Source organism: Oncorhynchus kisutch, linkage group LG4 (assembly GCF_002021735.2).
Source record: "Oncorhynchus kisutch isolate 150728-3 linkage group LG4, Okis_V2, whole genome shotgun sequence".
Lineage (NCBI taxonomy): Eukaryota > Metazoa > Chordata > Actinopteri > Salmoniformes > Salmonidae > Oncorhynchus > Oncorhynchus kisutch.
This window is the reverse complement of record NC_034177.2, coordinates 49,534,801-49,558,596: the sequence shown is the minus strand read 5'-3', so window position 1 is coordinate 49,558,596 and position 23,796 is coordinate 49,534,801. Positions and strand designations below refer to the sequence as shown.

At 42.6% G+C, this 23,796-nt stretch overlaps 1 protein-coding gene across 2 annotated transcripts in view; it reads right to left on the bottom strand.

Moving 5' to 3' along the window:
• Positions 1–289: 289 nt before the first annotated feature.
• The window catches only part of LOC109889635 (copine-8), a 73,660-nt gene continuing 50,153 nt past the window's right edge, over positions 290–23,796 (bottom strand). For both annotated transcript variants that reach the window (XM_020481206.2, XM_031823144.1), the window contains exons 7-20: positions 20,503–20,566; positions 20,094–20,197; positions 18,204–18,308; positions 12,983–13,024; positions 12,558–12,633; positions 11,967–12,023; positions 10,729–10,790; positions 10,175–10,221; positions 9,734–9,915; positions 8,475–8,602; positions 3,545–3,647; positions 2,304–2,361; positions 1,296–1,369; positions 290–965 (exon numbers count right to left, since the gene is read on the bottom strand). In XM_020481206.2, coding sequence (XP_020336795.1) covers positions 759–965; positions 1,296–1,369; positions 2,304–2,361; positions 3,545–3,647; positions 8,475–8,602; positions 9,734–9,915; positions 10,175–10,221; positions 10,729–10,790; positions 11,967–12,023; positions 12,558–12,633; positions 12,983–13,024; positions 18,204–18,308; positions 20,094–20,197; positions 20,503–20,566 — 1,309 coding nt within the window. In that variant the 3' untranslated portion in view covers positions 290–758. The remainder of the gene's footprint in view (positions 966–1,295; positions 1,370–2,303; positions 2,362–3,544; positions 3,648–8,474; positions 8,603–9,733; positions 9,916–10,174; positions 10,222–10,728; positions 10,791–11,966; positions 12,024–12,557; positions 12,634–12,982; positions 13,025–18,203; positions 18,309–20,093; positions 20,198–20,502; positions 20,567–23,796) is intronic.

Genomic DNA, 23,796 nt, shown 5'->3' with positions numbered 1-23,796 from the left:
TACATCCACAGGTACACCTCCAATTGACTCAAATGACGTCAATTAGCCTGTCAGAAGCTTCTAAAGCCATGACATAATTATCTGGAATTTTCCAAACAGTTTAAAGGCACAGTCAACTTAGTGTATGTAAACTTCTGACCCAATGGAATTGTGATACAGTGAATTGAAACAGTGAAACAATTGTTAGAAAAACTACTTGTGTCATACACAAAGTAGATGTCCTAACCGACTTGCCAAAACTATAGTTTGTTGACAAGAAATTTGTCAAGTGGTTCAAAAACAAGTTTTAATGACTCCAACCTAAGTGTATGTAAACTTCCGACTTCAACTGTATATCCACAAGTACAAATCCTCCTCTTCATCCTTAAATTTGTAAACATTTAGAAAGAGACCGTTGGTGAGACAAAAGTGGGGTTGAGAGGAAGAGTAGGGCATAGAAGTAAGAGATAGAAATGTACTTCTGAACGGTTCTTCACAGATTGGACGCTGCTCCTGGTTGGTCAGTTCTAGGCACTCACCCCCTTCCTGGGTCAGACCAGTAAACTGTGGCCTCTGACATCTCATGGGAAGTCCTTCCTGAGGGACACTTTAAATAGAAGCAAAATGCCTTGCTGTCCTTTCTGCAGAGAGGAAGTCAGAATTCACAAAAGTGCAACAAGAGAGTGGAAATGGCGGTTGGCTTCTTCGGACCGCCATCGTCAAACTCCAGTGAGGAAGAAGAAGCAAGAAAGGAAGAGGCCCCGGAGGAGGCTTACCCCTCAGATTCGGCTGACCCGTCGAGTGAGGAGGGGGTGCACGGCGGGGGCGGGGTTGTAGGCAGGGGGGCAGAGGCCTGGTTTGATGCACCTGGTTCTCATGTAGGAGAGGAACTGGTCAGGGATCTCAGCCAGGACCTCCTTGGCCAGACGGGCCATACTCAGAATGTGGTTCCCCCTGCGGTCGATGTAGTCACGGAACGGAACAAACTGGATGGAGAAAAGAAAGGGGGGCAGAGAGAAAGGACGGAGGAGGTGAGGAGGAGAAGGAGTGGGGGGGAACAGGGAGGGAACGAGTACAGTAATTCCGTTAGAAAAAGACAACGAATAGAGAGGAATACAACGAATACAGAGGCGGTATAGAGGAGGAAAAATAAAGAATACAAGTGAATATATGGGATAATGACATTTACATACATGTACATTACATTCTATTGATTCTAGAATGTAAGCCTATTTCCATTGACACTGAAAGTCTGCTTTAATATATGCTTGAATTCTATAGGCATGCAGAGACGCACAGAGGAAGCTCTATAATACCTGAACAATGTCTCTCTCGGCGAACCTCCCTTGGGATGAGATCCTCTCTTCATCTCCATCAAGCTCAATCATTTCTGAGGAGAAGGAAAGCGAGAGAGAGACACACCGAGAATATGGACAAAGAGAGAAAGAAGCACATCGGTCATCCATACCCACGTCAGAACAAAACAAACGTTGACATGTCAACATCGTCAGAGCCACGGAGCACGACACATCGTAGGCTACACCTACTGTACTGTTGTCCGTGTGCACTGACCACACACACACACACACACTACATTGCAACAGGGAGCCAAGCTAGCGCGCTACACAAGATGACAGTGTTCCTTCGCCTGCCGTGTAGTTTGAGTACAGAGAATGTGTGTGTAGAGTGGTGAAATCCTTGGTTGTAAGTTAACATTGCGCGCTGCTAAGTGACTGAGTGATGCGCGTGTGGTGACGTACGTGCTGGGATACGTGTAAAGGAAAGCAACCATGTGCAGTGGCACAGGGAGGGACGTCATGCTATGGTGCACATTGACTTTATGAGCGTGATAATGTTTAATACCCATTGACTTTAGAGGCTAATTGCTCATAAGGAATGAAACGTGTTTATTATGGAGTGTTTTATGAATTGTAAACATCTCTTTCCAATATTAGGAGAGGAGAGGACTTGACCCGTTCCGAAATAAAAGGTGAACGAAAACTAGGACAAATTACTGTAAAATATCACAAATGAGTATCGCCATTTAGAAAGACATAAACAAAAGTGCCGGATGGGAAGCAAATGAGAGAGGGAGAGGAAGGAAAGGGAAAGGAGAAGAGAGGGATAGCCGGGTGAGGGGCCCAAAAGAGAAGGTGTGGAAGGAGAGAAGCAGAAGAGGGAGAACTGGGTGAGGGGCGTAATAATGGATTTAACGCAGAGAAGAGATTAGAGAATACACATAGAAACACATATGTATGTACACACACACGCAAGCACATGCACACACACACACACGCACGCACATTTCATTATTCCTGTCTTACCATTAAATTCTGCTGGTCCAACTCCGACAATTATAATTGACATGGGCAAAGTAGCTGCCTTTGGATGTGTAGGGGGGAAGAGAGAGAGAGAGAGAGAGAGAGAGCGAGAGAGAGAGAGAGAGAGAGAGAGAGAGAGAGAGAGAGATAATAGAGAGGAGACAGCGAGAGAGATGTTTTAAAAAAAGAGAGCCTGAGGAAACAAGTTTCTTCTCAACGCCAGTGTCAATAACCATCGTTATCTAAAATCGCCACAGGATGTCAGAGAAATACTCCCAATTCATTTACACTAAGTACTGTAATAGCCTGCCTACTTCTCATATAATGGTACACTAGAGATCGACTGTCATAAGACGGACAAAGTTTTTCAACTTCTGCCGAGCCTTTATAGGACTAACTATTTGTGAAAAAGTAGAAGAATCTGTCAAACCTTTCTACAAAGTAGAGTAATTACTAAATTAGCACCTGTAATTTCATGTACAACTTGTGTCTAAACCCCAGCCAGCCTGACAGCTTATAAATGAAGCTTATTTCCATCCTCTCCCTCAGCGGATGCCTATTGCATTGTGGGTCGAGTGGGTTGCCATTCGCCAAAGGCGGAATGAGAATGATAGATGTTATCATTTATCACTTCATAACTTTTTATTGCCATTTAGGTGGACATTAAATTGGCAGAGATATGAGGAACATCTATTTTGGGGGGTTGCTTGGCACTCAATGTTCTCATATCTTACTCCGCAATCACATTACAAGGATGTAGGGAAACTTGTGTAACACAGAGTAGGGATTCTGTTTCTATGCAACACCATTTTGGAATCAGGGCATTCCAAAACAGCATTTAACAACGTAGACAGAAAAACACACCAAATCAGGTGTGTCAAACTCATTCCACCGAGTGACTAGTGTCTGCAGGTTTTTGGATATTCCTTTCAATTAATCCCTAGACAACCAGGTGAGGGGAGTTCCTTACTAATTAGTGACCTTAATTCATCAAACAAGTACACGGGAGGAGCAAAAACCCACAGCCACCTGGCCCCTCGTGGAATGAGTTTGACACCTGTCCCATAAACAATAACAATATCAACGTTGGGTCCAACCAACTATATCTAGGACAGTCCCAAGATACACGTTTACAATGGACATGTTTCAAACACATTTGAAGTCCTAGGACTCCTTTCCTATGTTTTACAGGTCTGGTGGCATACTGTAAATGTTGGGAAATAATAACGTTGACATGTACGTACGTTTACGATGGACTCCTTGGTCTGGGCCATGTCGGTGATGACGCCGTCCGAGATGATAAGGAGGATGAAGTATTGGGAGCCATCTTTGACTGACTGTGCATACCTGGAGTGGGGGGAGAGAAAGAGAGAGAGCAGAGGAGAGGAGAAAGAGAGAGGTTGGTGGGAGGAGAAGAGAGAGGAGAGCAGGATGAGATGCACTGGGCAATCAATAAATCAACCCATTAAATGTATTTATGAAACGTATTTTGTGTTAGCTATTGACTTCTCTTACATTAATCTCATCTGCTCTCAGGCCTGGAACTCTAGTCATTTGTTTGGCTGACGTTGAGGCCCATATCTTGACTATAACCCTGGGGGGTGTTCCCCATGGTTTAATAATGTTACCATTGACTTGTTACCAAGTCTTGGGCTTTTGGGCCAATGCAACAGATACGCACACACTGCACGCTCTCTGAGTGACAAATGAATACAGCCACAAGTATTGGGAGAATTACGGTCTCGTCTGACACTGGAGCCGCTTATTTGTGTGAAAATGATTCCCCTCAGTGTGTTTTGGTCACACAGAAGATAAATGAGCTATGAACGGCGAAGCTATTCTTAGGCCACGTGGGCGGACGGATCACACCGAGAAAGAGACGGGATTGGAGGGGCGAAGAGGGATGGAAGAGAAAGCTTGTTACAGTCAATCTTGTGTGTGTGTGTATAGATGACTGGGCAAGATTTCCCAATAGTGAATACCAAGTAGAGCATGTACAGCACAGGGACAATGCACTCTACGGAGAGACACCAAGTCCAGTTTTCTGTTTGGATAAAATGACCATTAATCAACCATGTGGACAAGGCAACGCTCTCTTCGTCTCCAATAGTGTCCGTCTACTGGTCGATGGTACAAAGCCTTATTGGTTTTCAAAACTAACAACTATGCTCTATATGCAACGCTGAATTAATAGCTTTGAACAACTGCCACAAAAGGACCAGCTGACATCATGTCGGTGATTCTCTCGTTAACACAGGCATGAGTGTCGACGAGGACAAGGCTGGAGATCACTCTGTCATGCTGATTGAGTTCGAATAACAGACTGGGAGCTTCAAAAGGAGGGTGGTGCTTGGAATCATTGTTCTTCATCTGTCAAACATGGTTACCTGCAAGGAAACACATGCCGTCATCATTGCTTTGCACAAAAAGGGCTTCACAGGCAAGGATGTTGCTGCCAGTAAGATTGCATCTAAATCAACCATTTATTAGATCATCAAGAACTTCAAGGAGAGCGGTTCAATTGTTGTGAAGAAGGCTTCAGGGCGCCCAAGAAAGTCCAGCAAGCGCCAGGACTGGCTCCTAAAGTTGATTCAGCTGCGGGATCGGGGCACCACCGGTACAGAGCTTGCTCAGAAATGGCAGCAGGCAGGTGGCAGTGCATCTGCACGCACAGTGAGGCGAAGACTTTTGGAGGATGGCCTGGTGTCAAGAAGGGCAGCAAAGAAGCCACTTCTCTCCAGGAAAACCTTCAGGGACAGACTGATATTCTGCAAAAGGTACAGGGATTGGAACTGCTGAGGACTGAGGTAAAGTCATTTTCTCTGATGAATACCCTTTCTGATTGTTTGGGGCATCCGGAAAAAAGCTTGTCCGGAGAAGACAAAGTGAGCACTACCATCAGTCCTGTGTCATGCCAACATTAAAGCATCCTGAGACCATTCATGTGTGGGGTTGCTTCTCGGCCAAGGGAGTGGGCTCACTCACAATTTTGCCTAAGAACACAGCCATGAATAAAGAATGGTACCAACACATCCTCCGAGAGCAACTTCTCCAACCATCCAGGAACAGTTTGGTGACGAACAATGCCTTTTCCAGCATGATGGAGCACCTTGTCATAAGGAAAAAGTGATAACTAAGTGGCTCGGGGGAACAAAACATCGATATTTTGGGTCTATGGCCAAGAAACTCCCCAAACCGTAATCCCATTGAGAACTTGTGGTCAATCCTCAAGAGGCGGGTGGACAAACAAAACCCCACAAATTCTGACAAACTCCAAGCATTGATTATGCAAGAATGGGCTTCCATCAGTGTGGCCCAGAAGTTAATTGACAGCATGTCAGGGCGGATTGCAGAGGTCTTGAAAAAGAAGGATCAACACTGCAAATATTGACTCTTTGCATCAACTTCATGTAATTGTCAATAAAAGCCTTTGACACTTATGAAATGCTTGTAATTATACTTCAGTATTCCATTGTAACATCTGACAAAATATCTAAAGACACTGAAGCAGCAAACTTTGTGAAAATTTATATTTGTGTCATTCTCAAAACTTTTGGCCACGACTGTAGATTGATGAGGAACAACATTTATTTAATGTAACAAAATGTGGAAAAATGTAACAAAATGTGGAAAAATGTAACAAAATGTGGAAAAAGGGAAAAGGGTCCGAATACTTTCACGAATGTGTGAAATGCTTGATAATGTATGTGATATCAACAGACTTCAATATTGACTGGCTTTTATCAAGCAGCCCACTCAAAAAAAATAAAAAAAATAAAACTGTAACCAGTGCAACCTGGTTTGGTTTATAAGTCAACCTACCAGGGCAGTTACAAACAGCACAGGAATTAAATCATGAACATGTATTAATCACATCTTTACTAATACAGCAGAAATTTGCTTTAAAGCAGAATCAACTCCATCAGATGTATTGATCACAATATAGTAGCCATATATAGGAAAACCAAAGTTCCAAAGGCGGGGCCTAATATAGTGTATAAGAGGTCATACAATAAGTTATAACATTACAATAATATTTGCTGGTCTGTGGTTTGCACTTGACACATTTATGAAATTGCTTACTCCAGTTACTAATAAGCATGCACCAATTAAGAAAAAGACGGTAAAAACTGTTAAATCCCCTTGGATTGATGAGGAATTTAAGATGGGGAGAAGTATGTCCACAATAAAACACTATCATCGAAGCAGGTCCTACAGGCTCTAGTTTGGTCACACCTGGACTACTCTTCAGTCGTGCAGGTAGGTGTCACAAAGAGGGACTTAGGCAAATTACAATTGGCTCAAAACAGGGCAGCATGGCTGGCCCTTGAATGTACATTTATTTATTTATTTTATTTCACCTTTATTTAACCAGGTAGGGATGTTGAGAACAAGTTCTCATTTACAATTGCGACCTGGCCAAGATAAAGCAAAGCAGTTGGACACATACAACGACACAGAGTTACACATGGAGTAAAACAAACATACAGTCAATAATACAGTATAAACAAGTCCATATACGATGTGAGCAAATGAGGTGAGATAAGGGAGGTAAAGGCAAAAAAAGGCCATGGTGGCAATATAGCAAGTAAAACACTGGAATGGTAGATTTGCAATGGAAGAATGTGCAAAGTAGAAATAAAAATAATGGGGTGCAAAGGAGCAAAATAAATACAGTAGGGAAAGAGGTAGTTGTTTGGGCTAAATTATAGGTGGGCTATGTACAGGTGCAGTAATCTGTGAGCTGCTCTGACAGTTGGTGCTTAAAGCTAGTGAGGGAGATAAGTGTTTCCAGTTTCAGAGATTTTCAGAGATTGAAGAGTTTCAGTTTCAGAGATTTTCAGACATGAAGAGCTAACATTAATAATATGCATGTCAATCTCTCATGGCTCAAAGTGGAAGAGAGATTGACATCACTACTTGTTTTTGTAAGAAGTGTTGACAAGCTGAATGCACCGAGCTGTCTGTTTAAACTGCTAACACAAAGCTCGGGCACCCATCTATACCCCACAAGACATGCCACCAGAGGTCTCTTCACAATCTCCAAGTCCAGAACAGACTATGGGAGGTGCACAATACTACATACAGCCATGAGTACATGGAACTCTATTCCACATCAGATAACTGATGCAAGCAGTAGCATCTGATTTTTTTAAAAACATATAAAAATACACCTTATGGAACTGTGAAGAGACACACACACACATAATGTAGTGGTGTAATAATGTTATATGATGTACTGTTTTATCTTTTGTTTTATGTGTGATGTAAATGCCTTAATGTGTTTTATGTGTGATGTAAATTCCTTAATGTGTTTTATGTGTGATGTAAATTCCTTAATGTGTTTTATGTGTGATGTAAATCCCTTAATGTGTTTTATGTGTGATGTAAATGCCTTAATGTGTTTTATGTGTGATGTAAATGCCTTAATGTGTTTTATGTGTGATGTAAATGCCTTAATGTGTTTTATGTGTGATGTAAATGCCTTAATGTGTTTTATGTGTGATGTAAATGCCTTAATGTGTTTTATGTGTGATGTAAATGCCTTAATGTGTTTTATGTGTGATGTAAATGCCTTAATGTGTTTTATGTGTGATGTAAATGCCTTAATGTGTTTTATGTGTGATGTAAATGCCTTAATGTGTTTTATGTGTGATGTAAATGCCTTAATGTGTTTTATGTGTGATGTAAATGCCTTAATGTGTTTTATGTGTGATGTAAATGCCTTAATGTGTTTTATGTGTGATGTAAATGCCTTAATGTGTTTTATGTGTGATGTAAATGCCTTAATGTGTTTTATGTGTGATGTAAATGCCTTAATGTGTTTTATGTGTGATGTAAATGCCTTAATGTGTTTTATGTGTGATGTAAGTGCCTTAATGTGTTTTGCCCCCAAGAAGAGTAGCTGCTGCCTTGGCAGGAGCTAATGGGGATCCTTAATAAATACAAATACATGGCGGGTGGTTCTGAGTGTATTGGTGTGTGTGTCTGTGTGTTGTCTGTGTGTGTGTGTGTGTGTGTTGTCTGTGTGTGCATATGCGTATGTATGTATGCATGCATGTGTGTATGTGTGCAAGTGTTTGTGTGTGTGTGTGTCTGTTGTCTGCAATCATGCGTACGTGCGTATGCATGTGTGTGTGCATGAGTGTGTGTGTGTGCGTGCGTGCGACCTACCTGGCCACGTGGTTAATGACAGGGGAGAAATGTGTGGGTCCATAGAGTCGAACAGACTTGAGGCTTTGGTAGTAAGCCTCCATCACCCCCTCTATCCCACTGCAGTACGGATTCTGGGGGTTCCCATTCTGCACAGACACACAAAGAACAAACAATGTAGGAATGAATGAATTGGTTATCAATTCATCACATTTATTTAAAAACACATTGCATAACAGCAGTTATCTCAGTGTTTTTACAAAAACCTGACCTATACCCCAAACAGCAAGCAGAACATACAAGATCAGTAAATGCATAAACCACTTTTTTAACTCTGTACTGTCAAGTAACAACTTTGGGAGAACACCATATAGTCTTGGATTTCACCTTGCAATTATGGTGAGATTAACATGCATTTTCTTTCGTGCTAATTGTCTTGTACTGTATGCAATGTGCATAATGTAAACTATGTTGTGTACTGTATCACAGAGTTTCCCAGTAAAGTGAAGTGGGAGAAAGCCATCTTGACCCTAGCTGCTTTGGTTGGCCTCCCGTGAGCATGGAGAAGACAGCCACTCTTTGCTTTGCAAATGGAGCTTGGTTTAATTCTGCCTCTCTTCTTCCTCTTCTACTTTATCCCACCTTCTCTGTCCTATACTCCCCATCTCTTCTTCCTTGTCCCTCTAGTGTCCCCCCTCTCTCTCTCTCCCTCCCTCTCCCCCCATGTATCACCTTGCTAAAAGGCTGACTCAGTAAATCCTTAATGCTTAGATTAACTCTCCTTGAGTATTACCCAACTGAGCAGCTGGAATGGCTGCCGGCGCCCGGGGCTGCATGGGCATCACATCTGGATAGCAATTTATACGGTAGAGGACTGTGTATGCGTTCCAAATGGCACCCCATTCCCTATATAGTGTACTACTTATGAACAAAGCCTGATACTTTAAATCAGAGGATGGGCTCGTTGTAATGTCTGGAGTGGAATGGGCACCATGTCTTTGATACCTTTCCATTCCAGCCATACGAATGAGCCAGTCCTCTGAATTCGGACCAGCGGTCCAGAACCAGGACGGTCGGGAGACTGGCAGGTAAAAAGGACGAGGGATGGAGGGAGATTACGTTTACGCTTTGGTCTTATCCAGAGCGATTTACAGGAAATATTAGGGTTTCACCTAGTAGGCTCGGGGATTCAAACCAGCAACTTTTCAGTTAAGGGCTCTCAACCGCTAGGCTACCAGCCGCCCTAGACGGACGGACGGGGGTGTCTCCAGTTTCCTCACCAGAGCGAACTCGTGCGAGACCCGTCCGTCCGGGGGCAGTTTAGCTCCGAAGCCCAGTGCAGGGAACATCTTGTCACTGTCGTAGTCCTGGATAATCTCCCCTACAGCTCTCAGAGCCATGGCGTAGGCATTCAGCTGGTACGGACTCATGTAGTGTAGAGAGGTGGGCTGGGAGGGGTTGCCTGAAATCCAACAAAATACATTACAACTGAGCTCAGAGCTGCTACATCTCTCCTCAGGGTCTACATCGGAAGACAAGGGGTCAGAGACTTTTTCAAATTCCTAGCCAAGGCAAGTTCGCATGATATGATGCAGGTTTGTAACAGAGACTTGTACGGTGTTGTAGCTAGATGGTTGCCGATTCAAAGTTGATGTCAAGAAGACCTTGCTGCCACACATGCAAGAGGGTTCTCAAGGGCTGACAAGAGCTTAGCTACTCACCATTTGATGCTGTGAAATCAATTGCCACTGTGAAACTAATCTGAGTCCTACAACACAAAACAAAACAAGGAAGATATTAAAAACATTTGATTATACCATGACTCAACGTGATCTCACTGACTCAATTCATGGACAAGGGGGTTATAACTGATCATTAACTGCTGTTTCCCGCAACATGAATATAGGCCTATGGGCTGATTAGTAATCCACTCATCTATGAGTTTGTTCCTCCTTTCCATTACCACACTAGTGATGTAAGTGAGCCTAGCGCTTGATAAAAAGGTTACGGTAGAAATCGTTCCAGTCAAATTCACATATTCCTATTGCTGTACTCACATACAGCTGCTTGGAATGCAAAACGAGCAAGCCAAGTTGGATGGGTGAACAACACAATCAGAAAGCGCATTATACAATAGAAAGTCTGTACTAAATTATTCACTTGTAAATGTAATGCTCATCTAGGGATTGTAGACATAAGATAAAGAGTGATGGCGTATCCAATGTGTCCCTATTCAAATAAAACTTGAATTAAAAAATACAACTCGAGAACGTACCCTCCTTTAATGTAATCCAGGAAGGTGAGTTCCATGTCCACCAGGCAGGACAGAAGGGTTACCTGGCAACACATTCGGAGGTTACAAGGATACTTTTTGAAGTTTTTGCTTATTTTCTACTTTATATGAAGATGATAAACTTTATAAAAGTGAACTATCCCTTTAAAACACAAATCAAATCTTATTGGTCACGTACACAGATCTTCGGGTGTTATAGCAGGTGCTGCGAAACGCTGCAGTAGAATGTCTCCCAAATACAATACAAATACACAAAATCTTTTAAGAAATCTAAACAAGAAATCAATAAATAAAAATCGTAGATATATTAGAGTGAGCATGTGTCAGAATCCAGAATATAAATGTGGTGTGTATTCACAGTATATAATTTGGAGAAAAAAAAGAGTATGTATATTAGGATGAGCTTTGTCGAGAATACAGTATATATTGCACATACACAGTGAGTAAACAACAGTATATAAACAGAATATGAGGTGACCAGCATTCATATATACATTGGGTGTTAGTCTCAACATGCAGAGCTGAGTACTGGACAGGTAGCCGGCTAGTGATGGCTGTTCAACAGTCTAATGGCCTGGTAATAGAAGCTGTTTTTCAGTCTCTCGGTCCCAGCTTGGATGCGCCTATACCGTCTCTGTCTGCTAGATGGTAGCTGAGTGGACAGACCGTGGCCTCGGTGGCTGAGATCCTTAAGATCTTCTTGGCCTTCCTCTGACAGCAAGTGCTGTAAATATCCTGGAGGGCAGGCGGCATGCCCCCTATGGTGCGTTTGGCTGACCGCACCACCCTCTGGAGAGCCATGTGGTTGAGGGCGGTGCAGTTGCCGTACCAGGCGGTGCTGCAGCCCGACAGAATGCATCTGGTACATCTGTAGAAGTTTGTGAGGGCCATGCCGCACATCAGGATTTCAGTGGAAATACAGTAGTATCATAATTATAACACCTTATTTAAATCTGGCACGACAACAATAGAAGAGTTGGCTAAAACACATACAGTAGAGTATTAAGCTACTAAAAATAAGTGCAGAATTACATCCATAGTATGGATCGCAAGTGGAATCCTACTCCCTATATAAGTGCACTACTTTGACGAGAGCCCAGAGGGCTGTAGGGAATATGGTGCCATTTGAGACACAGACATACAATCCCACTAAGACACAGCTAGGGTTGAAAGATAGGTGGCCTTTTCAAGTCAAAGAGTATTACAGGGTATCGACTCACTGTTCCCGAGTTGAGGTATTTCTTCTTCTTCTTGCCTTTCTTCTTTGGATTGACCACCTGCAGAGAACAGAACATGGCTTGGTTCACTTTGTTGTGTCTCGTTGATCTTGAGTTGAACACAAAGCCAAGGCAACTGAAAGCCTGACTTAAAATGTTTTTTTTTTCATCAATCAAATTTTGTCAAACAATTTTTGCCCTGGTGGCCACATTTGGTCTTCAATAAGGTCCAAAGGGGGACACTGACAATTGTTATATTTCCTCACCGCCAAGATTTGCACACAAAAAAAGTCCTCTATCCACCGTTTTGGGAATGTTCAATGCTCCCTGACTGTCCAGCTTTCATCTTGGGGATTTTTAGCGAGTTGGACAGTTTCTACACATTTCGAAAGTAATGTATAATGAGTTTGTATTTAATAAAACCACCCGCATGCCTGATTGGACCCCCTCGCGGTCCAGATGTATGACACCCCTCTCCTAGACTCTGCAATACCACCCTGGAAGGCTCAATATTTGGGTAAACACACCCTTGTGGGGGTGTGCGTTAACGTGTGTGAACGTGTGTGTATGTACACCTGCTGCAACATGTCTCACCTCGTAGCTGTGAAACTGTGACTGGCCTCTTGACATCTCTCTGTAGCTGGTATTGAATTCCCCAATGAAGTCATGGCTGGAAGAGTAAACACACACAGTGTCTCACACACCTGCTGGGATTTCTCTCCAGCTGGGATCGCCTTTCCAGGAACAGATCCGATAGTTTAAACATGACTTTTCAAAATGCCTTTGTTGCAACATCGGGTACATTGTTACAAACTCCATCACAGGGTGACACCAAAGCAGCGAGTTTGCTTGCAGTCATCGAACAATAACCTACATTGTGTCATGACATACATGAAATACATAAGCAATATTTCTGAGTGCAGACTATTCATGTGGTTGCCCCTGGGGCAATTACTATAGCAGAAGTGCAGATAATAAGTGAAGTGGGTGCGTGCGTATGTTTCTGAGACAGTACCCACCCTCCATCTCGGTCCCAATCATACACCTCCACTTTTATGCTCCTGAAGGAGAGAGAGCGAGAGAAAGAGAAAGAGAGAGATAGAAACCCCATTTGAAAAACGAATTAGTGTGTCTGATTGAAAATCTCTGCTGCTTAAAAGAGAGGTGCTCATCTGTGAAAGAGGATGGTCTGGCTCTAAGAGGGTGTGCTCTCAGAAAGGTGTCTGCTTTTGGGATTCAATGTACTAAGGGAATGAACATTAAGGGTTACATAGAGAAAATTGGACCTCTCTGAAATGAAAATGGGTGGCCTTCCCTTCAGGAAAATATATTTTAACTAAACCCTCCCTGAAAGCTTGGGGAGGGGGAATCGGACCTTCCCTATAATAATTCAAACAAAGTGGATAGCAGATAACATCACTTCTTGGACAGTCCAGAGACTTAGATGCAGTTTTAGAAACTGTTCTTCGTCTTGTAAGCGTTACATAGCATCGCAGGAATTTTTTAAGCGCACAGGGCTGAGGGCCAGAAGGTTGTAGGTTTGCAGACCACCGTTGACAAGGGTAGAGAGACCTCCTTTATAGTAAAATCATTACATGAATCTATCATCGTATTAGCAGATCTGAGAAGAAAAAAAAGCCTTTCATAAACATTTCATACAATTCTTCGTAATTTTACATATTAGAGGAATCTTTATTTTAAGACCAAACAAATTACCGAAATTACAAACTAAGACGAACACAGAGAGATAAGCCTGCGTGTTCATTTTATCATATTTCTCCAATGCCAAATCTGTGTGCATTGTTTGTAAAAAAAAAAAAGGGTACATTTCCACCCCAGACAGAGTCGGCCTACTGACACAGAAAAATGTAAGCATTAAAAAAGCAACAACTGATGGCTACTCTTCTTCGTGGCTTAACCCAACGAGAAAGTCACTTTTTTTCTCTCTAAAGCATGTCTGTATTTAAACATATTCTATTGTACAGAAAATGAATAGCTTAATTGATAGTGACAGAGTGAGATTACATCCCAAACAAAGTCGACCTCTGAATATCAAAGAAACTAAACAAGGATATGTATCAGAGTCACGTCTTTCCTGGGTATTTTAACGATTGTTTATAGCATAAAGCATCACGGACCAAAGCGCAATTATAGATCACTTTATATAATCAGATCAGTTTAATTTTCTTCAACATCATAACAAAAGGTAAGGCTGTGTTTTTTTGTTGACATGTTCCTTAATAAAAAGGTAGGCCTCTGGCATACCCTCTCATGCCACCTCAATTTATGTCTTGGTTTGAATTTAACAGTCCTTCACTGACACGGAGGTAAGCTATTTAAAGTGTGAATGGTGGATGGGAGGAATTCACAGACAAATCTATGGATATAGCAGCCTATAGCCTAATTTTGTCTGTCAAACAGGTAGGCCTACCTCTTATTTCCTAAATAGGAAGAAATAGGCTCCAACACAAAGCCCTCTCGTCTCTATTTTCATTGCAAATTAGAGTGCTTGCATTCCTCAACAATTACATAAATATAAAGACATTCATTATAACACTAGAGGAAAATTGTGTTATGAATGTGACATTCTCCGTTATGGATGTGACAGGGTGCCAAAAGATAGACAGCAAATGATGACACATTTCATTCTAGATCATTAAATGACACGTTTTATTTAAAATATGATATAATCACCTACTGAGTAATAGAATAAATATACAAAACTGAAACTGACAATGAGTGTCATTAGGTTGATGTCTTTCCTATGAAGGGTTCAAATTCTTCATTTTCGTTTATTGAAATGGTAAAAAAAAAAACAACGTTTAATTGAATTATAACCTACCAGTAGCACAGGGTTAACACTTTCGTAGACATCTCTTGTCAGATTGCAGTTCACAAGCATGCACAGGGCAGACTACACAGATAAAGGCCAATGTTGTCCCTGGGGGGGGGGGACCCGTAGTTACTCAAGGAAGTAAACAAACTCAGCATGACTGGTGAAAGTTTATGGATTTTTAAGACGTTGATTACGATTATGAATTTAAGACCTTTATTGTGCCATGTGATCCCATGCAATGCTCCAGTTAGCTGAGCAGCGCATGATTGCAGGTCATATGAGAACGTGAGTACACCCGAAATAGAGAAAGATTGCCCGCTACCTTTTCTGCTAACATAAAAATCCTTCGGAAGCAGTGTGAAGGGCATGAATATATTTTTTTTATCACGATCGTGTTTTGCAGTGATGCTGACATGTTATGAAGAGTCTAACTGTCACATCCGTTACCGAGTACTGACAAAGAGAGAAAGGAAACCAATTATACATCACCTAAGCCCTTGATGAAAGTTAGATTTGCACAGAAAGCTTGCATACAATCATACTCGAAATGTATCCATAATAACAGCTTTTCCTCAAAGATGTCAACCCGAATCAAAGCAGTCTTATCAGTCTACTCTGGCCTGCTTGGAGTACGCTACACAGTGGGAGCGTGCGTAATTGTACATGATGAACAGCTTTCTATCTATGGGACAATATCCACTTCAGGCAGCAGGTGTTGGAGAATGTGATGAAGAGGCTTGTGGAACCTTAAGTTCGCAAGGGGAGAAATGTCATCATGGACAATTTCTTCACTTCAACTGTCATTGGCTAATAAGTTGCTGGCAAAAACAACAAGTCTGGCCGGCACCATAAACAAAGTGAGAGCGGAGCTCCCTCCCTATGCGCAAAATAAGGCACCTGCACAGCCGTTGTAGGCCTGCTCCACAATGGTGCTGAAGAATGACAAGGTGATGGGGACACAATAAAGTGAAAACCAGAAACTATTACGCACTACAACCAAACAAAGGTATGTCTAACTTTGTCAAGCAATTGAAAGTTATGAACATTTTGTCAACTGTTAGCTAAATGAAATCCAACTGATGCCATCGTGTGAAGACGCACACAAGCAATGGACATCGCTGCCAAGTCCCTTTATGGAGTTCATTTTTCCAAGGTAATGCACAGAACGGAGGCATTTATTCCTCTTATGACACAGTTGCCAAAGAAAACTATATGAAAGCACACATTTACCAGCAGAAATAAAACATTTTGTTATACTGTCAAATTCATACTTTCTAATCCGTTGTATGCTCGATTATTTCTATATTTACTGACGCAACACAGTCGTTTGTTCTTTATTTTCCATTGCCATGCTCGCTGGCGATGCTCTTATCCCTTGCTTGCAAGCTAGCTAAGGCTAACACAGCCACAGCCGCTGCAGCCAGAATAACAGCAAGGTAGCTGAATGTCTATTGACATTCATTTGGATGTATTCTTAACAATGAGCTGATAATGCCCGATTTTGCCTGGCATAGCTAGAAATGTTTGCCTTCTCGTCAGGACACTCGTCAACACTGACTGTTAATTTTGTAACTCCCAAACCCGCAAGCGGGAGCATAATCATTGCCTGAAACTAATTAGCATAACGCAACGGACATAAATATCCCTAGAAAATATTCCTATTCATGAAAATCACAAATTAAATATATTGAGACACAGCTTAACCTTTTGTTAATCACCCTGTCATCTCAGATTTTCAAAATATGCTTTACAAACAAAGCTAGACAAGCATTTGTGTAAGTTTATCGATAGCCTAGCATAGCATTATGCCTTGCTAGCAGCAGGCAACCTTGTCACGGAAATCAGAAAAGCAATCAAATTCAATAGTTTTTATCTTTGATGAACTTCGGATGTTTTCACTCACGAGACTCCCAGGTAGATAGCCAAAGTTAATTTTTTCCCAAAATATTATTTTTGTAGGTGAAATAGCTCCGTTTGTTCTTCACGTTTGGCTGAGAAATCGCCCGGAAATTGCGGTCACCACAACGCCAAAAAATATTCCAAATTAGCTCCATAATATCAACAGAAACATGGCAAACGTTGTTTATAATCAATCCTCAAGGTGTTTTTCTAATATCTATTCGATAATATATCCGTCGGGACAATTCGTTTTTCAGTAGGACCGATTGGAGTAATGGCTACCTCTGTATTTTACGCGAGAATCTCTCTCGGAGCCACCATGTGACCACTTACGCAATGTGGCTGCCTACGGCTATTCTTCAACAGAAATGCGTAAAACTAAGTCACAATGCTGTAGACACCTTGGGGAATACGTAGAAAGCATAAGCTCGTTGATGGCACATTCACAGCTGAATAGCGACTCATTGGAACACAGTGCTTTCAAAACCTGGGGCACTTCCGGATTGGATTTTTCTCAGGCTTTCGCCTGTAACATCAGTTCTGTTATACTCACAGACAATATCTTTACAGTTTTGGAAACGTTAGAGTGTTTTGTTTCCCAAAAATGAAAATACTGCCCCCTAGTACCAACAGGTTTTAATTACGAGATCAATCGCATATCAAACACTAGGCTAGAAGCTAGCTAGTTTGTTTGCTAGCCATCCCGCCAATATGAAAAACAAATTCAAACTAGAAACGTGGGAGGATTTGACAGCTTTAGCGGAGGAGGGGACCGGAGAAGTAAATGTTCGTCACTCATCATGTTAGGTCAACAGATGCTCCCCCCAAAAATGATCTGCAAATCAATGCTAGCTAGCTACGTTTTTTCCTCATTGGACCTCTGTAGCAAGTACGGTCTGCATGTGTAGGCGCATATTGCTTCATGATTGTAAGGTGTCCCAATATATTTTCAAATTAACCCATTATCTGGTTTTAATGTCCATTATAGAGTTTCACAATTTATCAAGGCCACTTTATCAAGGCCACTTATAATGATGTTAAGGCTATTGATGCTTTCCTAATTTGACTGAGAGTCTTGACCATGCATCTTGGTGGTTGGGGTATTTTTATTTTGTTGTCATAAAAAGAAGCTGTTACCGTGTTCCAAAACATATGCTTTATGTTTCATAGTTGCAACAAAGGCACTCTACAAACATAACTTTTTTTACATATAGCCTACAGTAACATACTGTAAATGAATGAAAACGGTATTGTGTTATTTGAAAATGTTACCCAAGGCCTTCAAACACAACCACATTAAAAAAAATGTGCGATAGCATATAGGAAATGAATGAATTACACTGTTAGAATGTTACAGTCAGAATGACTGCTCATTAGCTTGAAGGGGGGTGTAGCGTAGAAGGAGGAAGTCACTTCAAAGGGACTCTCTCTGCCATTCTCCTTTTTTATTTCAAAGCATTGAATCTATGCATCTGTCAGTTACCTGCATCTAAGGAATGAGTTACCTGTCATAGTCTCCGTTGCACAGGGCCTTGACAGGGATCTTGAAGGCCTGCCACACTGGGTCCAGAGTGTTCTTCACCACCTCTGTCTTATGGCAGATAGTAAATCTAGAAACACACATTGGCTGTCAGGACCCTTTCAAGAGAACATGTTGTTTTTAACTCCTACTTTTTTTTTGCTGTATAGAATTCAAAACAACAACAACAACAGCAGCAGCAGCTTCATGTTCTTATACAGGATACAGTGTGGCCATGTGGTCAGGGAGATCATGCTGCTGTTGTGCCCCGGAGCTAGCCATTTAAACTGCTTCAGTAAATATCCAGCTGCACAAAAGCCAAATGTGTTGAGTGCAAGATATGGGAGTCAGCTCGCATAAAAACATCTGCTGGGCAAAGCCGTCCCGTACAATGTATGTTTAACTCAGGCTCACCCTTTATTTTCCTTGCCTTTCATTTGATTAATTTCTCCTCTCATCCTTTCTTTCACGTCCACTCATCCCTTACCACCTATACTGTGCAAATGCTGGTTCGGGGAGGGGGGGGTTTGAGGAGGAGGATTATTTAAGACAATGTTTGAAGACGTATAGGTTTCAGATGTTTTCAGGAAGATGGGCAGGGACTCTGCTGTCCAAGATTCAGAGGGAAGCTGGTTCCATTATTGGGGTGCCAGGACAAAGAAGAGCTTGGACTGGGCTGAGCGGGAGCTGCCCTCCCTTAGGGGTGGGAGGGCCAAGAGACCTGAGGTGGCAGAACGGAGTGCTTGGGTTGTAGGGTTTGAGCAAAGGCTGAAGGTAGGGAGGGGAAGCTCCTCGTGCTCTATGTAGGCAAGCACCTTGGTCTTGTAGTGGATGCGAGATTTGACTGGAAGCTACAGACCTATTATCCACTGTGTCTGCCAGACCATTCACTCAAAGATCTCTTATGAGCCTCTCCTTTAGAGTAGAATCCTCAAAAGAGGTTCTAAATACTGTTGACATCTAGTGGAAGCCTTGGGAAGTGAAACATAACTAATATCACCCTGTATCTTCAATGGGGGCTGAATTGAAAAACTACAAACCTCAGATTTCCCACTTCCTGGTTGGATTTTTTCTCAGGTTTTTGAATGCCATATGAGTTCTGTTATACTCACAGACATCATTCAAACAGTTTTAGAAACTTCAGAGTGTTTTCTATCCAATACTAACAATAATATGCATATATTAGCATCTGGGACAGAGTAGGAGGCAGTTCACTCTGGGCACGCTATTCTTCCAAATGTGAAAATGCTGCCCCCTATCCCAAAAAGGTTAAAGGTCTTACTCAGATCGGCTACGGCAAGCGTGATCACACAGTCATCCAGAACAGTTGCTGCTCTCATGCATGTTTCAGTGTTGCTTGCCTTGAAGCGCTCATAGAAGTCATTTAGCTTGTCTGGTTGGCTTGTGTCACTGGGCAGCTTGCGGCTGGATTTCCTTTTGTAGTCCGTAATAGTTTGCAAGCCCTGCCACATCCGACAAGGGTCAGAGCTGGTGTAGTATGATTCAATCTTAGTGCTGTATTTACGCTTTGCCTGTTTGAATGCTTTCAACTGAAATGTGTCTTTCGCATTTAACTCAACCCCTCTGAATCAGAGTTGTGGGGGGCTGCCTTAAATCGATGACCACGTCATCGGCACCCAGGGAGCAGTCAGTTGCTGTTGCTCAATGGCAGATTTTTCCATCTTGCCAGCTCGGGGATTTGAACAAGTGACCTTTCGGTTAGTGGCCCAATGCTCTTAACCGATAGGCTACCTGCCACCCATCACATAGTACAGTATACAGTATGCAAACAAACATGATTAGTGGTTGTGAATGAATCAAGTTTTCATTCGATTTTGTATGTAATAATAAATCAACGCTTGTTGTGATGACTTACGATCCGTCTTCGTTACTGCGGTAGAAGACCAGAAAAGGATCCGATTTCCCAAAGAAGTCTTTCTTGTCCAACTTGTTCCCACAGAATTGCAGCATCACTGACTCCTAGAGAGAACATGTTACCGATAGATGGAACAGACAGACAATGAAAACCACAGCCTGGGAAAATAGTCATTTTTCTCTGTTTGCTTCTAATTATTTTACATTTCATGACCTGTTTTGATTGACCGAGTCCCTTAGTATTTGGTGGATTATTTGTAGGAAAAAAGTCATTGTTGTGCTCCCATGTAGAGTATGTGGTATATGTATGACTGAAAAGTCACTGTTGAAAATGCTAAAGCTGTTCCATTTTCATGATGACTGTTCATTAAAAAGGGGAACACTTTTTTTACACACAAAAACCAACTCACCCTGCAATTGCTCAGCTCCTCTGCTCTCACTTTGATGGTACCACACTTCTTCCCTGGAATCCCACTGTTAAACCACAAAAGAGAGAGACTAGAATCATCACTTCTGGCAGCATTTACTGTACATTTGTGCGTTGTTCATGGCTCTCCGTCCATTTTTGTATTTTATTTTAGGACACCTTTATTTATACAGGTAAGTCAATTAAGAACACATTCTTATTTACAATGACGACTTGTCCGTCAATACCTTCCTTGACAAAGATGAGGCCAGGGTTTTGTGCAGAATGACGACAGAAAGAAATTGACCAAGTAAAAATAGACACATGAATGCCAGAACCCCAAGGCTTGATTTAGACTGGAGAGAGAGAGAGCAACATTGTTTTTCATTTGGCTAAATAGAGCTATATAATGTTGCTGGAATTATGCAATAACATGCATGGAGGAAAATAGCTTGCAAATTGAAGTGAGTCTTTGAAATGCAACCGGGGCTCTCGGAGGCCCAGCGAGAGAAGCACTCACTGAAATGGACTGACTGGGTGAGCAGTGAGCACAAAACCTCGGCACTGGAGGGGAGGTGGGGTGGGGGGGGGGGGGGGGTAAAAGAGAGAGAGGGTATAGGAAAGTGAAGACTGGATAAAGAACACGAATGGCATTGAACTAACTCTGCAGTTCATACGAGTCCTTCCATTAAATGATCTACATAGTAGATATGGTTCCCTTTCAGTCAGTGAAATCGGTACAACACAGCTATGGGGAGATCATACGCTAACGCCCTCTACTGAATAACGTTAGAATCACGCCTGAGAAGGCCAATGAACACCGTGCCTCACCGGAAGTCCGGCCTTCCACAGGTAATAAACCCAAGGCGCGAATTCATTCCTTCCATTCTTCTGCGCTTCACCTCGAGCTGAGCAGAACAATTTCACGTGTTCTTTAAAAATAATGAACATGGGGAACGCGAAAAACAAGGGTTTACTTCAACTTACCACTCACACTTGCTTCTACACCTACATTGCTTGCTGTTTGGGGTTTTAGGCTGGGTTTCTGTACAGTACTTTGAAATATCAGCTGATGTACGAAGGGCTATATAAATACATTTGATTTGATTTGACTTAAGGAGGACGTGCTCATCCTTCTGGACATTGCGTTTTAAAAGCTTGGTAACTGGTTTCGTGATTTTCCTGCTGAATCTGTTAGTTAATCTTCTGCGTGTTTAGCCTGGCTAATTGGCAGAGTAAAGTAACCAAAACAACGAAAGCTAACAAGCCGGGCTCGGGTTCAAGACCTTGTCTAAATAGATAAAAGATATTCACGTTTTGTCGTCTGTCTCGACGCGGTGCATGCTCCATCTGCCCCCCGCTTGGGTCAGCTTGTGTGCGGGACGGTGACAGTAACACTGGCTTGCACGCAGCTGTCACTGTTCCCCTAGTCCATGGTGCGCGCAGGTTCCTTTGGGGAACGTGTGGAATTCTTATGGCTTCCTTTCACGGGTGCCCGTACCTCGTCTGGGTATGAGTTACGTGACCCAAGGATGATTTGGGGCTCTGGTCGGATTAAATATCTTGTCTCCCAGTTATGACTGAGGCACGCGAAAGCCACCCTAGCTCAACCCTGTTGCTTTGCGATCTATCACCGGCTAAGGGAGGCGACTTGAAGGGAGAGAACGGCCGGGTCAGTGGGCATGCCAGGCCGCCTGTACCTGCCTCGATCAAACACGTTTACCTCTCGTCCCAAAGATGGTCGATGATCAGGTCTTATGTGGACGGGATCAGGCTAGCTAAACAGAGCTGCATAGCGTGCTACCCACAGGGTAGCTGACTCCTCAAGGCGAGCTAGCTAGTGTACTGGCATTGGTGATTCCTGCCTCCCATTTTAGAATTGATCGTGTAGCTCTCTTGTTTAGCATATATAAGTTCTGCAGCTGCACCATGTTTATTTTAATTTTTAATTTTACCTTTATTTTACCTTTTAAATTCTTATTTTCAATGACGGCCTAGGAACAGTGCGTTAACTGCCTGTTCTGTGGCAGAACGACAGATTTGTACCTTGTCAGCTCGGGGATTCGAACTTGCAACCATTCGGTTACTAGTCCAACGCTCTAACCACCCTGCCGCCCCAGTGTAGCCCACAGTGTGCTTACATCTGGGACGGGAGAGAGTCATTAGGCAGCGCACAGATTGCACAATACCTGGGTCCAACAGGCTTTCATGTCAGGTTGGAACTCTGGGTGGTCTGCAGTGGGCCATTTCATTTGGTGTACGCTAAGGTTGGCATGGGGCGTGATTTCATATCCCTATAGCTGTGTTGTACGGAGTTGACCGACTGAAAGGGAATGTATAGTTATGACTGTAACTAATGTTCCCTGTAGGAGGGAAATGAGGTACATCACCTGTTCGGCCCCGCACCGCCCAGTTCTGCGCTCGATGAACAGCGGGCGATACTGAATGGAACAAACTTATCTGTGCCTCGGGATTATCACTTGTGGCTTCCGGTGAGGCACATTGGCCTTGTCAGGATTGGTTCAAATGTTCTTCAGTAGTGCAAAAACTCCCCATAGTTGTGTTGTACCTTGTTTCCCACCTTCAGGGAACAGTTAGTCATAACTGTAAGTTCTCACCTATAGTCTAGAACAGGGACAATCTATACTTTTTTGGCTCAACTTCCCATTTTTAAGTGAAAAGAAAATATCTGGACCAGCACAGTAGGGTGGGTATCACAGGACAATGTAAAAAGGGGTATACCGGTCATGTGTAATAGTATAATAAATGCTGGGTGACAAGTTCATGGCAGTCATTATTATCATCAGGATAAATTATAAAATGATTATCTGAATGCCTGTTTGTGGTGTGCCTCCTAAGAGCATCTGTCTACAGCCAGCATTGTTTACTTCTGTACATATGCTCCTCCTTTGCTCTGCTCTTTATTTGTAAAATCTTCCTCCACTCCACTGAACACAACTTCTGCCACGCTTCTGACTCGGCCGTCTCTATGTAAATAGAGGTACCACTTTAAGATACAGAGGACCGGCTGCACACACGCACGCACACACACACACTAAGTGTAGCCTGAGATGATTATATAACTCAACAACAGCGACACATTCTTATATCATCGTCTTGTGTCATTCTTCTGCAGACCCATTCAGCTGCGACAACCCATTGATTCATTCTGTATATACATTTGCCACATGCACACACGTGCATACACACAGACACACACACACACACACTCAGTCAGACACCCGCAGGCACGCACGCACGCACACACACACACACACACACAGTGGAGTGAGGGCCA